This window comes from Pieris brassicae, chromosome 3 (assembly GCF_905147105.1).
Source record: "Pieris brassicae chromosome 3, ilPieBrab1.1, whole genome shotgun sequence".
In the NCBI taxonomy this organism is placed as follows: Eukaryota; Metazoa; Arthropoda; class Insecta; order Lepidoptera; family Pieridae; genus Pieris; species Pieris brassicae.
The window spans coordinates 6,032,975-6,057,671 of record NC_059667.1 but is presented as its reverse complement, the minus strand read 5'-3'; the positions used below and the strand labels follow the sequence as shown (position 1 = coordinate 6,057,671).

Genomic DNA, 24,697 nt, shown 5'->3' with positions numbered 1-24,697 from the left:
TTTATTTTTAATAACGTAATTTATTATAATTGTCACTTTACATGATAAGAGATTATATATTACTAACATAAACCAGCGAATTCGGATCGAAGCTAGCATAACTGCTATAAATATTTAAGTTTTTCTAAAAATAAGCAAACTTTAATATAGGATCCATCTGAAAGTTCGTGATATAACGACGGTCGTGAGAGAAAATCTAGACTTGTATGCTTCAATACCGTGCAGCCTAATTTAGAAATTTCAGACTCGAGACAAAATCATTCTTCCAACAAATCCATTACGAGGAAATAAATTTATTGGAAAATCACTGTTATTAACAATGTTAAGGTTATATTAAACATATAGTTTATGAAAATGCTCCGACTGGTTTTCATGTTTCTTAGAAAATAGTTTTTTTCGTTCGTCACAGAAACTGAATTAGTTTTCGTGGAAGTCCAAACTGTAACTCTTCAGTATTACAAGCCGTGTTAAATCCTATAGGATTTGCCCATGTACCGTACTTTGTATCGGTCTTGGTAACTTTTAGTATTTCGTACTTACAGAATCGAATATACTTATATAGTCTGGTTTCTATATCCAGAATAGCAGTTGTAGTTTCTACGCGTCGTAATTTTTTATACATATTAGATACCGTAGATTTAGATTTTCTTAAAATCTAATCGAATATACAACATTTCTAATGTAATTTTTGACTACTAAAATTGTCGCAATGTTTAAGAAATCCTTATAAGTGATAACTATTTTATTACAATGTAAACCTATTCGAGAAAGTTTATTTTAATATTTAGTTGAATAATTTTAATTTAATGCATCCACTACAACCAAAGTTTTCCGTTATGAAATGTTCAACGAACGAAAATCAATTATCCAATGGTTTTCAAAATCCGTTGCCAAATTAGTGTAAGGACACAATATTGCATTTTCGTGGTTTTCAGCAATAGTGGTAACTACTATTTATATTCAGGTAAAGTTAAATATACTACACGCGATTACGCGCGCGAAATTTACTAAACCAAAGATAAAAAAGATATTCTTCTGTGTAGGTTTAGGAAATGTTACTGAATATAATAAGTAAACATCATTATATATTAAATTAAAATCATCACTGGCTATGTATAATTTATAAAAATTAAAAAACTTATATTGTAACAATTTAAAACTAACAGCTTTTGTCAATGTAACAAGCTACAAAGACGCAAGGAACGAGGAAGGTATAAAATAGCCACTTCTTCCTTGCGTCTTTATCCTTCTGTGTCACATTATTGTTTGGCTTACAAGTTCATACAAAGCACAAACGCCACTCTAAATCAAAGAAAAAAAACTTAATTTAGTTAACTTTTAGAAAAAATTGCTTACTTTAGTGGTTGTGATTTTGTTTGATTTAGGTTGATTCCTCGAAAAATATTACTGTTTTTGCGCTATTTATTTCGCGGTAGATTTTCAAAATAAAGTCATTGATTGTGGGGAAAATATTGAATGTCAAAAGTTATGGTTGCTAAAGCGTGCTTGGCCACAGTTTCCTTGTGACAACCAATTACTTTAGGGATATGGTAATTCTCTTTATATAGAGACAGTGCTTTGTTCTATCAAGTGACTATAATAGAAGTAATATAAATAATGAACAATGTATTGACTATTGTAAGTGAACAAAGATAGTCCATTTGCAATAATTCAATCAATATGACAGCATAATATCTCAGTTTGATGTACAAAGTGGCTATTCAAGTTTATATAACAAGCTTTATTTATTACAAGATAATGTATGCTGTAGCTCAGTGATTCAATATTTTAAATTGGGATCTAGTTGTCTATTAAAATGCCTATACTAATTTACAATATTTTATTAACAATTTAAAGTAATATGTAATACTTGCCATATTAAGGATGCATGGTATAACGTAAGGACCCTGGTTTGATCCTAGCGAAAAACCATTACAAAAACCGGTCCAAATAAAATCAAAGACATAGAACGTGATGTATGTCTGCCCTATCAAACACTTTCATATTTTTTTCAGATAAGTGTATCGGTTTCGCCATCTTGTTTTATGGTTTATTTTTGTTATTATTTAAACGTACAACATCAGGGTTGTTAGCTGCACACTCAACCCACAAGTATAAAATGGCTCTTTATACATTTAAATTATATTTATAAAAAACATGTCCATACCATGTACCATGTCCGACTAGACATGATTATTATTAATAACTCAAAACCAAGTAGTCATTTCCCATCTGTTATATTTTGCATTAAAATACCCTGTAATCGAGTTGTTACCTATTGTATGTAAATAATAAATTCAAACCTTACAAAATTCTTGATACGCCCTGATACATACTATTTGGAAAATATGAACCCGTTTATTTGCATTATAGTAACGCCTTATTGACATAGAAATATATATTTTGACTGTGGATTTGGTAAAGGTGCGGTATTAGTCTAAACTATTTACCTACTAATAAATATCGAAACCGTAAGACATTGAGCAATCTAAAGTAACAATTAATTTTTTGTCAATAATTATTTCAAATTATTATTTGTAAGACATACAATGTGAAAAGTAAAAGACTATTATAATACAGTTCTCACTACAGTGGGCTACATTTTTATAAAACTTGTTTGTTGCCAATACACATCCACTTCTGCCTCATTTTGTTAAATAAATCTTCTTATATATTTTTTCTAATAATCTTTAAGAATGCACTCAAATGAAAAATAATAAGAATCTTATAAGGCCAACGGTGTCTTGTGCCATAAATTTATTAAATTTACACAATCACACATGAAAATGATCTATTTTGTGTATACTTTATTAAAACCTAAACATAACAATCAAATATACAGTATTAAATACACTACAACAATATTATTGTTTATTTTAGGGGAAAAATCAAAACTTTTCTATTATCCAATCAAGCGTTGTAAATTATGTATGAAACGTCTCCTAGATTCAGATATTTCCAATAAAAAAATGTGGACCATAAATTTTCCTAATGTTACCAATATATATTAATTTACCTTGAAGGGAGAAGATACGAAGTGCAAACTCATGACATTAAACCAGATTTATCACTGTGGTCACCCTCTCTCGTTCCTTTTTTAAAATGTCATTCAAGACAACAACTATCTACTCGAATAATATAATATATAATATATATTTTAGTTATGCATTACATTTAGCAATTATTCCCAATTAATTTTTTAAAGATAGAAGAGTTTTATTATCAACAGAATACTAAATAAAAGTTTTTAAGTAAATCCCATTTGGGTACAATAAAGTTCATATGATTATATATATCATGAAATTTAAGAATATTCCGCCAAAGATATATTGCACTCTATCTGTTGCGAATAATTCCTTGATCAATAAAGTATGGGCCAACAAACATGACATTCATGCTGTTACTTTAAGCATAGCTAAAATACGGCATTTCTTTTTATTCTACTAAATGCCAAATTAATTTAAAAGTTTCACCAGTTAAGGCATTAAGTATACGTAGGTATCTGTCTTATAGGTATCGAAATCGGTATGGGAACATTTTATCTATAAACGATCATTGTTTCAATAAATCGTAACAAAATATTATCGATTATTTCGTGTGAACTATTGTGGGGGCGAATCTTGGGGTACAGCCCCAAATGTATTCACTCTCCAAACAGTACCAGACACGATGAATTATTTTTATGTCGCAAACGGACCGTAAATGATCTTTAGTACAATGACATTAAACTTGTGTTTTAAAAAACAAAAAAAAGATATAAACAACCGCAATAGCTTTAAAATTAAGTGGCTTTGCGTGACGATTGGAACTAACCATTGAAGTGAAATGTTTTACGATTTTATGCTAAGGTTGTAAGCAATTAAACAGGGTACAAAGTAAGTCTACTTGCGAGGTAACTAGGTAGCTTATTAATTAATTTGAATCTTGTATGAAAAACGAAAGACTGTAGCATATAGTTATTAGCAATTAAACAGAGTACAAAATCTTAAATAAGTCTACTTACTAGATAACTAAGATACTTGTTAATTAAATTAAAACTTGCAAGCTAAAGTATCTAGATTTATCTATATGTATATGTTTCTTATATTCCATAATAAACATATTTTTTATATATATTTTGAATATCTATTTCTCTGTTTATACCGACACAGGGAAAATGAGAAAATAAGACACTTCATATTCTTAGCCAACATTACCATCATGTAAAAACTTACGAGAAATCCGCTTTTCGATGAATTACTCAGAACATTTTTGCAGAATTAATAGTGCAAACACCAGTTAAGCACACCGCTTCGTGAAATAACGATAAAGTTTGCGAATAAACAAACCTAAACGAGTACGTATATTTATCTCCAAGATATTCAGAACTGCATTGCACCCACGTACCAAGAAACTGGTTCTCGAACGAACTTCTAAAAGTTTTATTTTTGATTAGCCTATTTTTCCTAATGTATCTACATAATGAAATTGCAATTAGCAGTTGAAAGATATTCAATAACGACTTGTAGATATTTCTATTAAATTTCCAAATTTGTTTATGTATTTTTTGCATAGATTAATTTGAGTACTTTCATATTTATAAATTTGTAGCTCTAACTAGGAACTTTCTATCTTCTTTCTCTGTACCTTAAGTTTTGATCCGATAAGTTGTTTTCTTCGAAATTAAAACTGGCGCAGGTCGCTAGTTGTACATTCATAAACAAGTTAAAAGACACAAAGCATTTACTCTTGTGGAAATATAATTAGCCTGTAACCGTCAATTAGTGATGAAAATAGAGATGCTACATCACTTCGCAATCCTGCGATAGCCATATGTTTGATTGCAATTAATGACCTTATATATTATATTTGCAATTAAAACGCGAGTTAACACTTTACCGTTAAATTGAATAGATTAATTGTTGTATTACTACTACTTAAATCATTAAAATAGCCTTTATTGGTCAATTAATTAGTTTTTGCATCGGTTTTTCGTAAGTACCTAAAAAGCAAAGAAATATTATAAATAATAGAAAGCTTGTGCTTGAAAGTGAAGACTTGTGTCATATTGTTTCATAATTAAAATTCCTTTTAAAGCCATAATAGTTAGATCGTAGAGCAAGTTTGTAGCCTGTGCCAATTTATGTAGGCGTAAGACAGGACCAGATAAGCGGGTCCATTCTCCAGCCTTCGCAAACCAATAAATAAAGCGAAACTGTAGAACTACCATTCTATATCTATTACACAGTACACCTACGATCGACACATTGTTGAATACTAAATAGCCTAGTGCTGCTACATTCTAACTCTTAAGTACTAGAGAAAACAATCACTTTTTCTGCGTACGATGACCTAAAGCTATTTTACCTTTAGCCTTTCGATAGACTTCGATATTATACATCTTTACGATAAGATTTAGATAGTAAAATGAACTTAGATGACATTTCGATTATACAAACTGAGTTTAATTCTTTACTACTTGTGTTTGACTCAGTACCTTTAACTAAGTTTTAAGTATTTTTTAAGATTTCTCACCAAAAAGGCTTTCTTTGCTTTACTTTATTTCCTGATATAACCATCTACACGTTATATATATTAACATTTCTATACTTAAGAGGGTACTCAAGCAAAGTGACAAAATAAAAATTGATGAACCAAATTTAAACTCAAATCTTGATAAACACTAATAAGACTTAATTTAACTCAAAGTTAACGTCAAGTACGAGTTATGTGAATCACACTAATATAAACAAAACAGCACGTGCGTTAAAATAGCCGTCAAATACACATTTCGTATTCACATTACCACAAATAGTCACAAAATCTCACGAAACTCGCGTAGGACGCGCGTCGCGTGCGCGCACGATCATTGCGTCCACACTACAGCCGAGATGCAAGCCGAAAGGGGCCTTCGCCCTAACACGATCGCGGGATGCAATGGGCACAGGGTGTGAAAACAAAAAACAAAACACGCTCGATTTAGATTGACTTGGCTTGTATCTGCTTAATCTTGAAGTTTACGGAGGTGATAAGTTCGCAACTTTGACTACGCTGAAATAAGCAAAAATATTTCTGTTTTAATTTATGTCACATGAGAGGTATTACATGACTGTCCTAAAATATAAGATGTCATTTATAAAAGCAATATATTAACTTAGCTAAGAAATATATGTACATAATAAATCATAATGTAATAATGAAGAGAATCAAAATTTACTTAAAGTACATACTTTTTAGAAAACTTTAACTACAGATAGAAGTATCCGGTCAGTAAAAATCAAATTAACAATAAAATTTTAGCAATATTAAAGTCGTATTTTTTGCCAAATTTAATAATAAACAGAATCAAATGTACTTTCTTCTAATTTATCTACTTGTCACCTTAAAGTAATGTCTTTTTAAGGATATTAAACTAAAGGAAGAGCTATCAATAAAAGTAATTAAAACTATAACAGTCGCACCAGAAGATACCCGAAATTTAAAAATCGAATACAGTTTTGAAGATTAAAAATATGATCCACATTATCTGTAATATATTTCCAATGAAATATTATCTGTCATTTGCAATGTAATTCACACCCTGTGGAAAAACTCGGTGCCATCTGTGCCGAAGAGCCCTTGCATTAGCGGGATGACATTATGCACTACCTCTGGAAGGGTTCGCGGCTTATCTATTTAAATCACTCCTCCCTACGTTCTACGCTTGAATTTACAGGAAGTAAACAAACTTCCGTAACTTACCTATAAAGGTACCATTTATTTTGCATAGGTACATTTAGCGGGTTATACTAGTTGTTCTTTTTTCATTAATTTATGACGTATAGATTTATGTTTTAACCGCGGCTATTTTGGCTGCGTATTTAACTTATTTAGCTAGGTATTAAATTTAGTAAACATATCTACCTACCTAGAATAACTAATGCTATAATGGTATGTATAGAAATATTATGAATGGTTTTGTATTGCATAACCATAAATTGTTTTGTGGAGCACGCGCTGCTCCCCATTTTGGGCCGCTATGGACTAGGAGCATGAATTCGTAGTTAACTGTTAATGGCAGCTATTACAATGATTAATTTTAATTATTTTTTTGATATATGTATTATGTAATACTTAGCGCAATAATATTAGAGTTTTTCGATTATTCATGTACGATTATGATAATAAAGTTCGACTTCCTGGTAGACGGAAAAACATATAATGGTTTATTACTAAAAATATATAAAAATTACTAAGTAAAAATCATAGTTAAATCTTTTCCTTTAATTTGGAAGCGAAGTATTAAAATTATATTTTGTATATTTTATGTTCACCGTAATTGTTTTGATTTTTAGAATAGATTGATGGTAACTTATATTGAAGTAAATATATATGACGTGGTACACTAATAAATAAATAACTGATGTTTAAAATTATTACCTACTTTTGAAATAGATATGCAAGAATTTACTTTGAACCCCGAGTCTTTTAACGTTGATTGAAATTGAATATTAATCCTATTAAAGTTATACTTCATTAAGTTTAATTAGACTCAAAACGCTCCTTTTAAGTTCTAAAATTAAAAACATATATATTGCTGTAATATAAATCGCCAATACTATATTTAAATGTGATATGATTATACAGATCTTTATTAACAAATGCATAATTAAACAACACTGCTGACAAAGGGCATTCTAAATTATCTAAATAGATGCTAATTAAATACCTTGTAAAGCTATTTGTAAATTTCCCATATCATCGCGCTTAGACTGGACATGTTCACTATTTTTTTTTCTTAAAAGGAAAGGTGATTCACAGATTTCTTCTGAAGATTACAATTTGTACTCTATATACATACACGGTTGTGTGATGAGAGAGTTTGAGTAGTTTGAATGTTACCAAATGACATACGAGGTCTCTTTTAAGTAACACCTATTACCACCTATTTCTTAATTAAGAATATTGCGTATTTTAATTGTTTTCATTTTTATTGATTAGGTAACCGACACCTCCAAACAATAAACCAATGTCTCACGTCGTCAACCCCTTAGGGAAACTTTTATAAAAAAATAAAATCTTTAAAATAACATGATTAAACGTAACGAAAAAAACAAGTACTACCTATTTCTTGGGTTTACGAGATTTAGATTTCGTGAGCAGTTATTTTTCTTAATGGGTAAGTAGATCAGCCTTATGTGCCTGTCACACGCCATCGATCTCTGGGTCTAAGACATGTGCGTTTCCTTGTGATGTTTTCCTTAAATGTAGGTACATTAAATGGGCACAAGATACGTACTGAAGAACTGGATTTATAGCTAAAACATCTTAATATAGTATCGTAGTAAGAAGTCGGACTAACAATATTATATGGGAGTAATACAAACAGAAAAGAAGACTTAAACCGCGTTGATGTTCAAACCAATTTTATTGACAGTCCATTATGAAGTAGTATGTTTATTGTCCTTAAAGGTACGTTAAATGAGCACTTATATAGTCCGGTAGAACATACCCCGGGCTCCGGGGCACCTCAGGGATCAGTGTGGCCCGCTCAAGGCACTACGACTGTCATGCCACACTATGTTTTTATTATAGTTGTAAATATTAATTACGACTAGATTTACATGAAGATTTTGAGAACGCGACGAATTCAAAGAGAATAATAACGCGCCTGAGATAGTAAACAAATGAACGCTCGCGCTTGGTAAATGTAATTCCAAGTAGCTGCACTGCAGATAAGGCAGATCTAGGCATAATGAAACCGCAAGTTTGCGACGATGTAAATTTTTGAAATGTTCTTAAGGATTTTTCATGCCGGTAACATCTGTATGTCGACAGCTGTACTCATAAATCACCAGTACAAATCCTAAGAAACATAAAATTTGGATTTTTCACTAAATAACTGCTTTGGCGATAATGTGTCTTTAAACGTATACGATTTATTTGGAATTATTATAAGTGATACAGACTACTCTAAAAGAGCTAGGAAAGGGATATGCACTGAATAAACTTTCCTTGTATGTGGGCAATTAATACCTACTAACTTATATGACAAAAAATCAGTATGCCTTAGACCCAAAAATTGCTGACTATGAGACTTTAATAAGTACAATTATTGACACAGACACCAAAATGTGCTTCCTATGTCAGGCAAAGACAACGTGACAAATGTTTTTATAACCATTATTTCAAGCTAATTATATATGTGAAAACAATAATTATGTTAATCAAACGCTATCAAAAACGCGGATTGTATATAATTCGAATAATTTATTTGTTGTTAATAAGGTTGCAAACCTAAAATCTTAAAATGTAACTTTGTATAATGCGGAAACGTTCATTGCGGTGAGGTTCGACCAATTCCCCGTTTGTTAAAACCGATTAAACTATTCTCGGAATATCTAAAATTAAATTGTTATTTCTAAAATATAAGTTCGGTTTAGAAGCTATAGAGCGTTGTACTTAAGCTGTCACAAATGTGCTGTATGCGTGTAATGTGAATGATAAATCGAACCCGCTAGAGCAAAATGTGTTTATTATATGTATGTAAAACTTATATGTAACACTTTGGGATGTAGGGTTAACTTTGGGTCACTACAAAATCTATATAAGAAATTCTAAAATATCTATGATATAATAGACACACAATAAACAAGATTACCTAATTAGTTATAGACAAGTATTCAAAAATATATTATTTGTTGATTTCTACGACATCTATGATCACTACTATAGTTCCAATAGCTTTTTGGTTTACAGATACCACATATAAAAAGTATACAAATAACTTTATATAATCTCATAATTAAATTAATCCCTGAAGGTCAAACGTATTTTTGTTTATATTTAAAACAAAACATAATATGAAATTATAAACGTATACGTTTGAAAAATGATACATTAATAGCTGTGATAATTTTTTTGAGTAAAAGGTTGAATAATGATTAAATTAAGATAGGATTATGATCTTTAAAACAGGTTGTATTGAATATCCTAAACCTGCGTGATACGTGTTCCAAATCCAAAATTCCATCAATTGCCAGCAGTGGTGATAAAGCATTGAACTCATAACGCTTAATTTACGAGGACATAAAGAGTGTAGTTTAATAAGAGAAATTTTCAAGAAGGGCACACCCGTGACCAGACGGTCGTTAAACTTACCCCTACAAGTTATAGAAAAATTCTTCACGTACATAGTTACAAATATTTGACCTTAGGCACCTACGTTTACACCTATAGTATTTTCTTTACATACAAAACTCACAGCAATGTCGAGCTAAGCTTAATTATTTACAAAAATTTTGTATTTTAACTCAAACACATTTCTTTCGTAGAAGAAACGCGACAACGCTACAGGGCTTTAATTTAAGTTAACATTTTTGTGATACTTTCTATTACCCTCAATGTATTCATTTGTTTTATTTTCTATTAACATAGGCGCGATAAGGACAAAAATTCCACTAGTAAAGTTTATAGTTATAAATATGTAAATATAAGTTAAATTATTTAATAAATTAATATATCAGATATGTGAATCATTCAATTACTCTTTTCACATGGAACACTGTAAACAAAGTACTGGTTTGTATAAATAAATTTGTACAAACAACTTTTGTTAAAAAGGCGAGGAAAGTAATGAAAAATACCATTTGCATTACAAATTTCATTTTACGTTTCTAATTTTCTCGAAGCAGCTGCAGCAGTTAGCCTAGGCTTTAGTATAATGGAAAATTGCGTACAACAATATCTTAAGTATTGCAGAAGAAAATATTATATCAAAGAAAATGTTTTATTTGACAGTACGAAAAGGTATTTTCCTTTAATAATTTATATTTTTCATACACCGCCAAAAAAGTTATAGATCTTTCACGCCCTTGTCCAGTATTACTGTATACTATACTATATACTATACTATACTATACTATACTATACTATACTATACTATACTATACTATGCTATATACTATACTATACTATACTATATAGTATACTATATACTTGTAAAGGTACATTAATCACATAAGATTTTGAAGGAGTTTATTTACTAGTCATGTGCATGTCTCTACAAAAAATACTGATCTAATTACACATTGCATATGTCGGAACTGTGTAAAATAATACCGTATGTCCGACAGATACATAAATAAATGAAGATATACACATCCCATGTTCCATGATTTTAGAAACTCACTAGTTTCAGAGTACCTACAACCTACCTCTAACCAGCAACCAAAGTCGCAATCAATGGCTTGTTAAGTAAATGCATGTCTACAGTGACTCCATAGATAATTATTTTCATCAAAAAATATGTTGATAGTAGCTCGTACTTTTAACTTTTACTACTACGTACTAACTTTTATTGTTTTTTGCTTGCTATAAATACACAAAACATACATTAGTCAACTAGACAGTTGTGCTAATATTTGGTTCTAATAACAACTTTACACAAAGCAAATCTTCATTGTTTGTTGATGGACACATTGTGGCCCTAGTCTCATGCCACTTCTGTTGAAATATAAACACTGTTCATGACAAGAGCCGTCTGTTGACGGAACTCAATTCACAACTAAATTATTTAATGCTAACAATAAAGCTAAAATTCATATTAATTAAAGAGTTTTAATCAAATTTAAAAGAAGCGTTCCAAACGTAGTTTTACAAGATACGTACTGAAGAATGTGAATTTATAGCTACAAAATCTTAATATAGTATCGTAGTAAGAAGTCGGATTAACACGATATTTATGATTTACGAATAATACAAGCAGAAAAGAAAAATTAAACCGTGGTGATGCCCGAACCAATTGTATTGACAGTCTATTATGACGTAGTATGTTTATTTTCCGAAAGTAATTTATATTTCTTGTAATCTGTCTCTTCTTGAATTGTAAATAAATAAATTATTAAAAACATTCCAAAATTGTTTCAAAAAATCTCTTACCCATAAATCCATTAATGGGATAATTTAAGTAATCTATATCTATAGCAAGCGAGCTACATAAAATTTGATCATTCTGAGCACTTGTGTATGGTTAGTATTTATAAAAACTTAACACATCAGCTGTTCAAAAGATCCTAATTGGCTAATCATCGCCCTTAGTAACACGAAACTTATCTCCGCTTATCGACAGGAAACACGTTACAAAATGAGGGATGATCTCGACCCAAAAAAATACCGTTAGCTGTTGGCTTTCGAATATAAAGCTTGAATAAAATTGCAAGCATTTATTGCTTCAAATCAACGGTTTTATACTCTACAGCCATAAACAAAAATAAAGCTTTACTCGAATCACGATCGATCTTCATTCGTATCTTGAATGCACAAAATAGCAATAAAAATAATTCAATTGTAAAATCTTATCAATAATTGGTATTATACCTATTCTGGCCATAAAACCATATAAACCCTTTTTTCAAGTTTTTAATTATTTTGAACTCGTATATTTTGCGCCATTTCACATATTTTATCGTGTTCATTAATAAATTACAATTATTACAATAATTCGACGGCGTGTGTCAGGCACATAAGGCTGATCACCTACTTGCCTCTTAGATTAACAAATGATCATGAATCAGAAATCTGAGCCCCTGACCTAAAAAGGTTGTAGCGCCATTGATTACCCTATTATAAAAGCCAAAGGTGACCATTTAGTCACCTTTGGTCACCTTATTATTAGAATATTTTTTATTTATGCTGAGACTTTAATGAATATGTAGGTGTCAATTTTAATAATTATATATTACTTCATTTAAAAAAAATGCATTTCATTTGTATCAGAACTTATGGCTGGACCGAGGCATATCAAAATTAATTAATGATGAATTTTAAATAAATAATACTTTCAACACCTCAGATTAATACAATTGTTCGCGCAATAGCCGAACATTTGAAATTCTTTGATCTCATTTGATGATTATATCTACCCTTAGTATTGATTTTTAAGCATAATTTAATTAATTGATATTTAAGAGAGATTGTTCTTTTACTTATGATTTATAGTGCAATACAAAAATACATATCTATGTACTGCAATAATATTATGTCAAATAAGTCTGCCGGTGAAATAGCTACTCAAAAATGTTCTGTGAAAATCCGATGATCGGTAATGATATTTAATTTAATGCAGTGGAATGTATCAAGTTGACATGTACGGCAATCGTGGTTCGATCAAAGCATTTCCCTTTATGGAAACCTGGCCCATTGTAAAACTACATGTTTTTTAGTCTATACGATTTATTCTTTCTTCTATTTTCCGGTTAGATTTTGACAAAATATTATCTATGAACAAAAGATGAAGATGAAGTTATTTTATTCCTCTTTAGTACAAAGACCATATTATTATTATTTATTACGATATATAACAACGCATCGAGTTTATTATAATTTTATTAACGAAATTATACATATAAATGAGTTTGTATCCACCATTAAGTCGAGAAATGTATTGAATATTTCTAAAGAATGAATTGCCAATAAATCGTAAACAAGATATCGTGAATCGTTATTTCAGATACAGCTAAGAAACGAGTTTCTAATTGTCATCAATTCTTTGTATTTTGATTAAACGCGTGAAATATGTGTTAGGTAAAATACTTACTAATAAATATATACAGTATTTTTGTGTGCATTAATAATATTATATTGATTATTTGATAAGGTCGTGAAAAAAAATTAATATAAATTTATAGCTGCTTTAGCAAAATGTAATCTTTTCTAAGTAATAAAACTTAACATATGAACCTACGCGCCCTTACGCTGCTGAAGCAGACAAACAATAGCTTGTTAATCTCGTAAGACTAGTGTGACATCCTTACATTGTCGCTCGTGTTGACCGGAGTCAAGAGGGCTGACATAAGATGTACTGAGACTTTATAATATAAGTGTGAGTTTGGTCTGGTAATGTACTTAGTATTTGTATTGCGTATATAATTTATATTAAAATTATTATTATGGAAGAGTTAAGACTGAAACAGTCTTTGGAAGAGAAAATGAGAAACAACCACCGTATTCAACAAATTAAATAAAGTAGGTACATACTTATTTCTATATTAAACGCTATTAAGTTTACTTAAACAAACTTATTATGAAAAATTTATTGTGAAATATTCGTACAAAACAATAAAGTACTGTGCTTAATCGTAAAATATTATTGAAGGACTTTTTTGTTAAGCGTCATCTACGAAAATCTATGCATAACAAACTTCAGGATTAACTCGCCATAAAACAGATTTGAAATTGATATTTCAGTATGATATACTAGATGGCGCTCTAGCAAACTCGCGAAATTAACGTATATTATTTATTAAATCAATGGTAAATTATTAATAAAATATTTTTTACATAACTTACCGATTTGCTGTTAATGTTGTCATATCGATGTTATTTCCGCAAACAGTCAAGATATCATCCCCACTGCTGCCACCTGTTATGCGCTGGACGGAACTTATTGCCACATCTTCAGTGGAGTTCTTAGGAGAGTTCGATACATGGCCGCTAGGTGGCACTATTCTTTGCTTTGAAGCTTGCTTATGTCTGCTTAGTGCGAAAAATAGTGCTAAGACTGCCTTTAGCTTAGCATCTCTTATATCTACAGCGGTAACTTGTTCTAATCCTTGTACTTTTTGGGCATGGAGGAAGTCCAGACAGCACTGCACGTTCTCCAACTGAAAAGACAAAAATATAAATTTATTACTTGAATAATAACACTGCTTTTAAATGTTATATAGAACGGATCAATAAAAAATCACATTTTTGAAAATTTTCAAAATTCACTGAAGAAGAAAATGTATATTATTAATTTATACTTTTGCATGCCTGTAAATAAGTAATAAATAATTGTGTAATCGTTTTCATACATATTTAAAGTAAAGTTTAATTACTACATTTTAAGCTGACTTCATCAATAATTAAAACCAATATTGTTCGCTATGTTTATAACACGTAGTGCATATTTAAAATGTATATCAATTAATATGAACTCGTTTAAAATGTAATGCACATAGCTCTTATCTGATACAAAAACTGATTTTGGAGGGACAATGAAAATCGCATCGTACTTAAATGGAAAGTAATTCGGCTCCAAAAACGGTCGGTGTGCAAGAAACGCAATGCGAATATCAAACAAATCAACATTTTACGTGCGTGCCATTGTGCGCGCGCGCAATGTCGCGAAAATATTTTCATACTGAAACAATTGACACGTTTTGCAAACAATTATTGTTTGTTGAAATACTGAGAGTTCTTGTTAACAAAAATTCACTAAAATTATTATTATTATACAGTTTTTAGTAACAAAAATCATCCTATACTTTTTATTTACGTCACTTTAACAACTAATTATTAGTAATAAATACAGTAAAAGTATTTTTTTAAATCAGTAAATTTTTGCGTGCGTAAATCAGTAAACTTTAAAGTTAATTAAAACTGACAAACTTAACACCTTTACTAAACGTTAGAGTAATTATGATTCTTTGATTAAATAAACTTATAATTACTCAGTCCGGATTCAATAACTATAGATAAAACACAAAAAGAGAGAAAACAGAAGAATCTTTATAGTGCAGCTTAAATATTTTTCTAGGTTCTGTCTCTCTTTCGACCTCAAATTCTAATCACTTTTTATTTTCTGTATCAAATTTTAACTCACATTATTATGAAATTATTATTTATTTTGATATAATACGAAATTTACGTGAGATTTGATATTTAAAATTTTCATAAGTTGATACTTTAAACGCGCCGCCTCTATGGTAAGTTTGAAGTTTAACATAATCTGTAGCCGGGTCCGAATTAGCGCGGCAAACGATTTTATTTGGCGCCTCTCTTAAAGTATCAAAAGTTACTTAAATCCAATTTGTCTATTTTTTATATATTATACGAATATGAAACGTAAATGAAGTGAAAATTTATTTATGTACCAAATACAGATAGACATACGAAGTTGCTGATGGATCAAAAAGGGGGACCAAAATAGGAAACATTTTCCTAATTCCCAAATATCATTATATAAAAATTAAACAAAGCAGTGGATTAGGATACCTCCCTTTTTATAATATTAGGATACTAAATGGTTATGGGATATTAACCTCTCACCTATAAACAATTTAACAGTTAATAGGTTATGGGGTATTAACCTCTCACCTATAAATAATTTAACAGTTAATAAATAAATAAAATGTTAGTTAATATGCCGATAACTATATTATTAAGTAACAACAAGGATTCACAAATCTGCAGCGCCTAAAAAACTAGTAAATGCCTGTCTGCTCATAGAGTGGCAAAAAACAAAGGTTTCTGATATAAATATGTGATACGCACGCATTTTAGGTTAGAGTTTAGTTAAGCTCATAGTAGTGGTAAATCCAACAATCTATGTGCATAACAACAAGTCCAGTATATGATAATGGTATTAATATTAACAACAGAGCGCATCGGCTCTTTCGTAAGAGCAACAGATGGCGTCGGCCCTTAAAAGGATTGTCTACTCATAGGTCACCAGTGCAAGGCATTGTGATATCCTTTGATTGTTATTCTCATTTACTGTGATTTATAAATAGGTCAAAACAATTTTTAGAAAGGAGAGATAACTAAGCCGAATGTTCAATACTTCGAATGGTAACAAATTTTATAGTAAACTATGAAAACGAAATCTAAGAAAAAAATTGATCTATATGGATACTTGATATTAGTATTCTAATGCCTACGATGCATTTATATAGTTGTATATTGTTTTTGTACGATTCTTGATACGTAAGCACAAATGTTCTTTTCAAAAGAAAAACTGTAATATTTATCGTAATTTGATAGCTGAGATTAAAATGGGCAAACATTAGTGTAAATTACGTATATGCAAGTCAGTGAATTTCGGCAAGGACGAATCAGTTAATGTTATTACTTGTTATGATTTTTATTGCCAGTGAACATTTAAGAGTAATTGTTAAGTGCCAACTTCTTTAATTTTTATTATATTGACACCACGATATTTTTCCATGTATCAACATTGTGCAATCTTTTTGTCCGAAATTTATTCCTATGACAATATACCTATATAGATATACCTGTATATATTAGTCACACAGAGAAAATCACTTATTACTTCTTTCACTTAGACTTTTAAGCTAAATAAGTACCCAGCGACAATAAAATGTGTTTTCAACATGCAATACATTAAATGCTTAAAAAAATCTAAGACTATTTTATTTATTTATGGTTTTGGATGTGATCATGAGTCAGTTGAAGATTATTGAGATAAAATCAACAATATCTGGAGCAGTAAGTACTTTCATTTATCTACTACTATATGCTATAGTTGTCTAAAATCAGTAGTGCTATTTTTTACCTTCAACTAAGTTACTGAGGTTACGTTCCAGTTCAAACTTTCCCACAGTTAATAAATGTGGCAAATTATTTTAAACTATAAATAAATAAAAAGTATCAAATTCGACCAATTGTTATAAATTTAAATACACTGTGTCGGAGTGGAAGCACGTTGCACGCGCGATTTTGATCAGAACCTTCGGTAAGGTACAACAGAGTAATAAAAACTTTATGGTACGATAAAAATGTGTTATCGCCAATTATTATTAAATCAACAACAAAACAATAAAATAAGACACACTTATCCATAATAACTATAGGTATACTCGTATGACATGTCTATCCCAAAGATTTTCAAATATCTTCGAGATATAAAATCTACGTTCTAATCCAGAGTATAATTTATCTCCCGCATTTTCTACACAGTCTAGTACTCTGGCTAGTTTAGTACTGCAAAAAAGGTAACTTAAGGCCTTTTTACCTATAATTTAGAAGTAAGAAAATAATCATTCAACTACCTCGTGTTTATCAGTAGAAAGACCAAGCCTTTGCCGAATTTTTCACACTACTACCTATACTTGTATCATTGCTCAAGTTAATAAAGTTTATTGCTTAAGTTATTAAAGTTTATTTCTCAAGTTTATAACTCAAATTAATGAAGTTAATATCTTAATTTAATAAGCTTTATTTCTCAAGTTAATAAAGTTTACTGCTCAATTGAATAAAATGTATAGCTCAATTTAATAAAGTTTATATCTCAAGTAAATAAAGTTTAAATCTCAATTTAATAAAGTTTAAATCTCAATTTAATAAAGTTAATTGCTCAATTTAATAAAGTTAATTGCTTAATTTAATAAAGTTAATGGCTCAATTTAACAAAGTTTATATCTTAAGTTAATAATGTTTATACCTCCATTTAATAAAGTTTATATCTCAATTTAATAAAGTTCTATCTTTATTATTATCTCAAGTTAATAAAGTTTATTGCTCAAGTTAATAAAGTTGCTCAATTTAATATTTTGTAATACTCTACTTTTTACATTTTCCCATAGTCACTTATTTTTATTTAGGGTTTTGTAGTGTGATGAATTTGGAAGCGATCAAAATGAAATACTATCAACTGTACTTCAGAATTTCCAAGGACCTACTTGGTAAACAAATTCTAAGAATTTCAAGACGATGCTTCTAAAGTGGAAATTCAGTTACTCAGGCCCACGATAAATTACAACTCCATTAACAAGAAATTACTCGTTAAGTACCAGATAAAGCACGTTTAATGTCAATGAAATACTATATATACTGTTCTATGTTTTATTATACAATAACTTTATATATTAGAAAAATTATTTGATTCGTATGAAGATAGAATAACAATGATGTTGTATTTTAAAGTTATATATTAGACTAATAGATTTCTTTGGCGATGTTCACGTTTGCTTTATAATAATATGTTATTATCGGTTTTTATCCACAACGATTCCCTAAAATGTTTGTTGAATTTTAAATAGTGTGCCTCGACCTACATCTACTGGACCGCCGTGACCACTTTCAAGTTTCAGGGTTTATTACTTCTCTTTATAAAACTTTTAACGTATTAATAAATTTGCAATAATTTATATAGCGCAAATAATCCTATATTCGATTGTCAACGAAACTGTATGAAGCATTTTATTACTAAATAATTATACATTAATATTATTCAGGCAACTGCAAAAACACATGACTGTTTTCAAGGTGCATGACACTGATTCATTGAATTAACGGAATTAAGATAAGTACAGACTGAAAGTACATAAATATTTAACAGAAATTTCCAAGTACGAACTTGTACCACCAAATATGAAATATCGAGTGAACGGTAATTTTAATAAACGCGATGGTATCATGTTTATGGTGAATTGATAAATTAGTAAACTGCACAACCTACTAAATATTTTGTTTATATTTGAATTATACAAAAACCTGTACACACATCTCCAATAAAATATCATATAATTGTAAATCTAATCTATTCTCAAATCCATTTGAAATCAGACAAAATATTTGTCAACGGCCAGTCAGCCGCTGTCCAGCAGTCCGGCTGTTTAGGAGTTTAATTACAACACACAAGATATTGCTAACGTCTATGGAGAGTCTAGGTTTTAACTTTAATCATTAGGTACAACTTAGAACGTTAAAAAAACATGTAGATAGATACAATAAAATATTTGTAAAATATATCGCATTGTATATCCTTTACTCATACTTAACGAGAGAATTCGTGGTCATGTTAATAGAACCACTAATTCAATAATATTATTATTATTATTTTTTATAAAACAGGGGGCAACCGGGAAGGAGGCTCACCTGATGTTAAGTGATACCGCCGCCCATGGACACTCTCAATGCCAGAGGGTTTGCGAGTGCGTTGCCGGCCTTCTAAGAATGGTTACGCTCTTTTCTTGAAGGACCTTGCCTACGCAATAATAAAATATAATACGGAAATTGGAAATTTGGATGAGTTTTATAAGATTCAATAATATTTAATTTAATACTATGTGTTAGTTTGGTTCTAGAAATATTTTAATTTACATGTGTTTTATTTTTACAAGATAGTATCGACTCTGTACAGATCAAGGTACAGCAACAGAAATTATTTTTAAATATCCCAATAACTAAGCGGACTTGATTTATCGTTGTCTTAGCATTTTCTTTTATAAGGCAATAATAAATCAAGATAAAGTCCCCTTCTATGGGGTGTAGTGAAAAGATATCAATTTAACAGAACAATGTATGTTGTGATGGGCGGTCACGCGATCTACACGGACATACATAATAACCCGTTATTATATGTACCTTGAACGGTTTGAGATACACTAAAAGTATGAATATTTTGAAGTAAATTATAGGTGTGTGAAAGCTGTCACGGCCATCGCGATTGGAATTAATTTAACATGAAAACAGCGTACTAGCGAAACCTAGTTATTAACTGTATAGTGGTAAAATTATTAATAGGCTTTATATACAAGCTAAATTTAAATTAAACTAATAAATTAATTAAACGTACTAAAACTAAATTAATAACTATATTTTTTCTCTTAAATTAGTGTTGAGTGGACTTGCGTGAGTTTTCTTTAACTTCTGTAGTCTGGTTTCTATGTCTATGCGATAGTTTCCTATTACATAGACTAAGCTAAAACTAAATTTAACTTAAGGTTAGCTTTTTAATGGAAGACGATTTAGCCAGTTTAAACTAACGTTGTAACCCACTAACTGACAGTTAATTCCCGTAACAGTTCAACTTACAACCCATTCATTGTCGTTAAAACTGTAATACATTAACAACTTTCCCAAACTCCACTTAAGATCCATGTAATAAAGGCGTTTTGGTCAATTTATGACTATGGTCAAAATACCAACTCCTTAAAATTTTTATCACTTTCGTAAAACTTATTTCGCGCGAAGGTTCATACGGAATTTATTAATGTCTTACCTTAAGTTAAACACAGCTGAAGAATTCAACAACGGCGTTTTAATTGTTAATTAATTAAATAATTTCTTGCCATTACAATCATTAAATAAAACGTGGTAATTATTGAGCACCACCACTATGTAGAACCAGCTGCTCTCTGAAGTAACCAATACGACATAGGGTTCTTCGATAAAAGAGCGTGCCAATTCTTAAAAGGCCGGCAACGCACTCGTGAGCCCTGTTGCATCACTTAACATCAGGTAAGCCTCCTACTAATTTGTTTCATATAAAAAATTATGAATATTTTTTGTAGATGTAGGTGAATGCAAAAATACTAGAAATCTTTGTGTACTAGAAGTACGCACAGTAAGGAATTCTGCCTTCGAAGGTAGCTAGGTAGGTTAGGTCGACCTAAACCCTAAAAAACCAAACAAAAAACAAAAAAAAATAAAACAAGAGAAAATAAAATAAAAAAAGTAGAAATATGTCATTTTGACATACCTTATTTTTGATACTAACGATCTATTTCTGAAGTTGTATTTATCAAGAAAACATTGTGAGGCATACATAAGATCAGAACACAAAATCATATGCTTATAATATATAAATTATCCCTTATGATTTTTTATAAAATGTTGATAAAAAGACAAACATCCTAAATGAAACATTGCAAACAAGATATACAAATATGCCCTACTTTTTACACTAGGTGCACAATATTTTCACAGTAACCTGGAAAATATAGCTCGCAAAATGCACTTTTGTGGACCGTTTTGAGCGTTTTTCACATTAAAAACATCCTTCAAACGGCCAGGCAAACCATTATCTACATGGCATTGTTGTTTTTTCACAATCTGGGACGGTTAAATTTTTGTTAAATAGAACCGAACGAATGAAATATACCGTGCTAAAACAAACTTGCCATATTTTTGTGTTAGAAATTGAGATAAACAGTGCGTATACTAAGGATCATGTGCATGATGCATCATTACATATAACACAGTATCTACGAATTTAGTAAAACTAAATCCGAATTAAATATATAAAATAAAAACAAACATTATTATATTACAGATTATGCTGAAAACGATTTTGTCATTACCCTAAACCTACGCTGACGAAGTTATGCATTTTATTATAAAATAAACGAAGCTACTTAATGTATGATTGTTGAGGTAGGCGTTATATTTCATTGGACACTACAGCTACGCCTTGCGATATCACCAGTTTAGCAAATGGACTTGGAATTACTTGGCCCATTTTCTATAAGATTAGATAATTGCAAATGTGGGTTACTCGAATTTCTTTATCGAATCGATCTAATTGCGCAAACATTGCATTGATAAGTCGGTCTCTTTGAGACATTGTTTGCGATTTAAATTATAACAAATGCTATTATTATTATGAACCACTTCTCATTGTAATTAAGCTTTGTTTTCTTCAGAGAATCGCTTGTCTATACAGACAAAATATCGTTGTAATAAGAATATCTTAAATGTGCGTGGGCACATAATATTATACGGACGTGAAATATATTTTAAGTAATAATTTTTCACCCAGATTTTTATCTATAACAAAATAAACCTACTGGCTGAACGGATTTTACAAAGACAAATATAAATTTTACTAAGTATAATATAGATAGTAGATAATATCATAGAGTACTATTTTATGACTAGTTAAATACAATTAGAGCTTTTCATAAATCAAAAATAATGGTTGGCCGAAAGCTGCTTTAATCGGGATGTCGATTCGCGAGGTATCAATTCGAAATTCAAATTAATAATCTCGAACGACTCCGATATTATCTTTAACAAGATTAATCATTTCCAATCTAAGCTTTTATGTTTCTTAATTTACTGTAATAAATTAAGTTGATGTTGAATAAAAATAAATTGATGTTAAAACCATTAAAATACTTGTATTTTAACAATAACGTTTATGTTATTGATATAAATCGAACTTGTGTTATTTTTGAGTCTGATACCACAAATATCAACATTTAATTTTTTTACGCCTAGTACGTAAGTCTAGTCTATAACATTTTAATACATTTTATTAAATTCAATTTAAATTGAAACCTCATATTCGATAGCGTATTCGTATTGTTATATTTAATTAAATTCTAATCTAAATTTCTTAGAACTTTGATAACATACGTACATCACTTGTTTTTGTCCGATTTCGCAGAATCTGTAGGCCGACCTCAAGTAATTGCTATAAAAACAATGAAGGATTTAGCCTATGACCAATCATCAGACAATTGAGTCATGGTAAACAGTAATTTAATACAGATTTACAAATATTCCTCATACAAATCTATATATAGGTTAGGGAAAAATTTACGGCTATCTTCACTTGGTAATATAAAATATGAAAATATATATATATATATAAGGTAGCTTTTGGCAATGGATATCGGTGGACTTACGAGCGAATCATTAAAGTGATATTTGTTCATATTTTACCGTTGTAGATTAATATCCATTCTTTATTCATGTAAAAATAAAATTATAAATTATACTGGATAGTTATTACAAAAAAATATCAAGAATACGTGTATGTTAAAACTATTTACTCTATTTTTTCAATTAAACTTTGAAAAGGTATCAAGGACGCGAAGTTTCCTTTGTCATTGTAAAAATACATAATAACAGAACACCATCAAAATATATTGGCACACAATTATTAAAAGTAAATTTTATAGAACATTTTTATATTCTGTGCACTTAACGTGCTGACTTTAGTAGAAAGGTGAGTGCAATTACGGGTAATAAAATATAGCATGTGTAAAAGTAATATTATTGAAATTGTATTAATTTGACTCACAGAGACACTGTTTAAATGGTAAACTGATATTAAGATTGTGTAAATATTAGCAGATAAAAGCTTGAATTGTTATTTCGATGACATACGCTTATTTACATAATTATCGAGTAACCTCTTTTTGCTAAGCGAGCTAGTAGTCCCACTTGTAATGAACTGCTTAATAAAAGGATAAGCTAACATTTTAAACAAAACCTTCCATTAGTATTAAAATATTTTTCATCATTATTTGATTTAACATGGAATTTATTTACTTTTATACTCACGGTTAGATTTATTTTATATCCTCTTATTTATTAATAACGAGTGAGCGGTTGACCCCTTTTCGCTATGCGCGCTAATATAAAAAGTTTCAAGTATTATTAATCACGCGTCCCACTTGTGATCTGGTTTTGGCGATTACTGAGGTAATGACAGGGCTGTCAGATTTTGACGTGCACTGTATTGATAGTTAATTACTTTAACGTTTTTTTTTAATTAGTGCCATTATCTTTTTATTGATCACAAATAATATGTACATAAATCAGGTACGACTTGCCCAAAAAGAAATGGATGGAAAATGGATCAGTGTACTCTAGGAAACATTTTCCTCTCAGAGGTTCCGACAATCATGTATGAACGTTTCGAGTACGTATAGTTACTAGTGTAATTCCGAACGAGATTCGTGTTTGATTAATGACCTGCCTACATTTGAGGCTAATTCCTGAGGTCAGAGAAGAATACTGTTAAAGCTACATATGATTTACATCTTTTGTACTGTAAATGTTAACCGGTGGAACTCCCTGACATGAAATCTGTGGCTCCTTGAAGTCGACAGTTCAAGGCGAAACATGACTGGCGCCTCAGGCGTTGGTACTTTTTCATTTACGATATGTGACTTATGGTGGCATATACCTAGTGTTGTATTTTACTCGCGTATTGAAGAGACTTTAATTTGAATGAAATTCTCTTTTTTTAATATGACTTTGACGACAATGAGTATGAACTCTCAATCTCAAAGATAGTTGGTAGTAAGTACTTTAGGTTTCTTTGGTAATATGTATATTATAAATAAACTCAAACATTAGCTCTAGTACCTTTAGGCTCCAATTTGGGACGCTCGCGCGGTCTCGAATTAAAAAGGAATAAAAACTGTTTTTGCTTTTA

At 30.1% G+C, this 24,697-nt stretch overlaps 1 protein-coding gene across 4 annotated transcripts in view; it reads right to left on the bottom strand.

Annotated features, from left to right (window-relative positions):
• The window catches only part of LOC123707419 (protein sickie), a 142,224-nt gene that overhangs the window by 63,202 nt on the left and 54,325 nt on the right, over positions 1–24,697 (bottom strand). For all 4 annotated transcript variants that reach the window (XM_045657447.1, XM_045657449.1, XM_045657450.1 and 1 more), the window contains exon 3: positions 14,308–14,621. In XM_045657447.1, the coding sequence (XP_045513403.1) occupies positions 14,308–14,621 (314 nt within the window). The remainder of the gene's footprint in view (positions 1–14,307; positions 14,622–24,697) is intronic.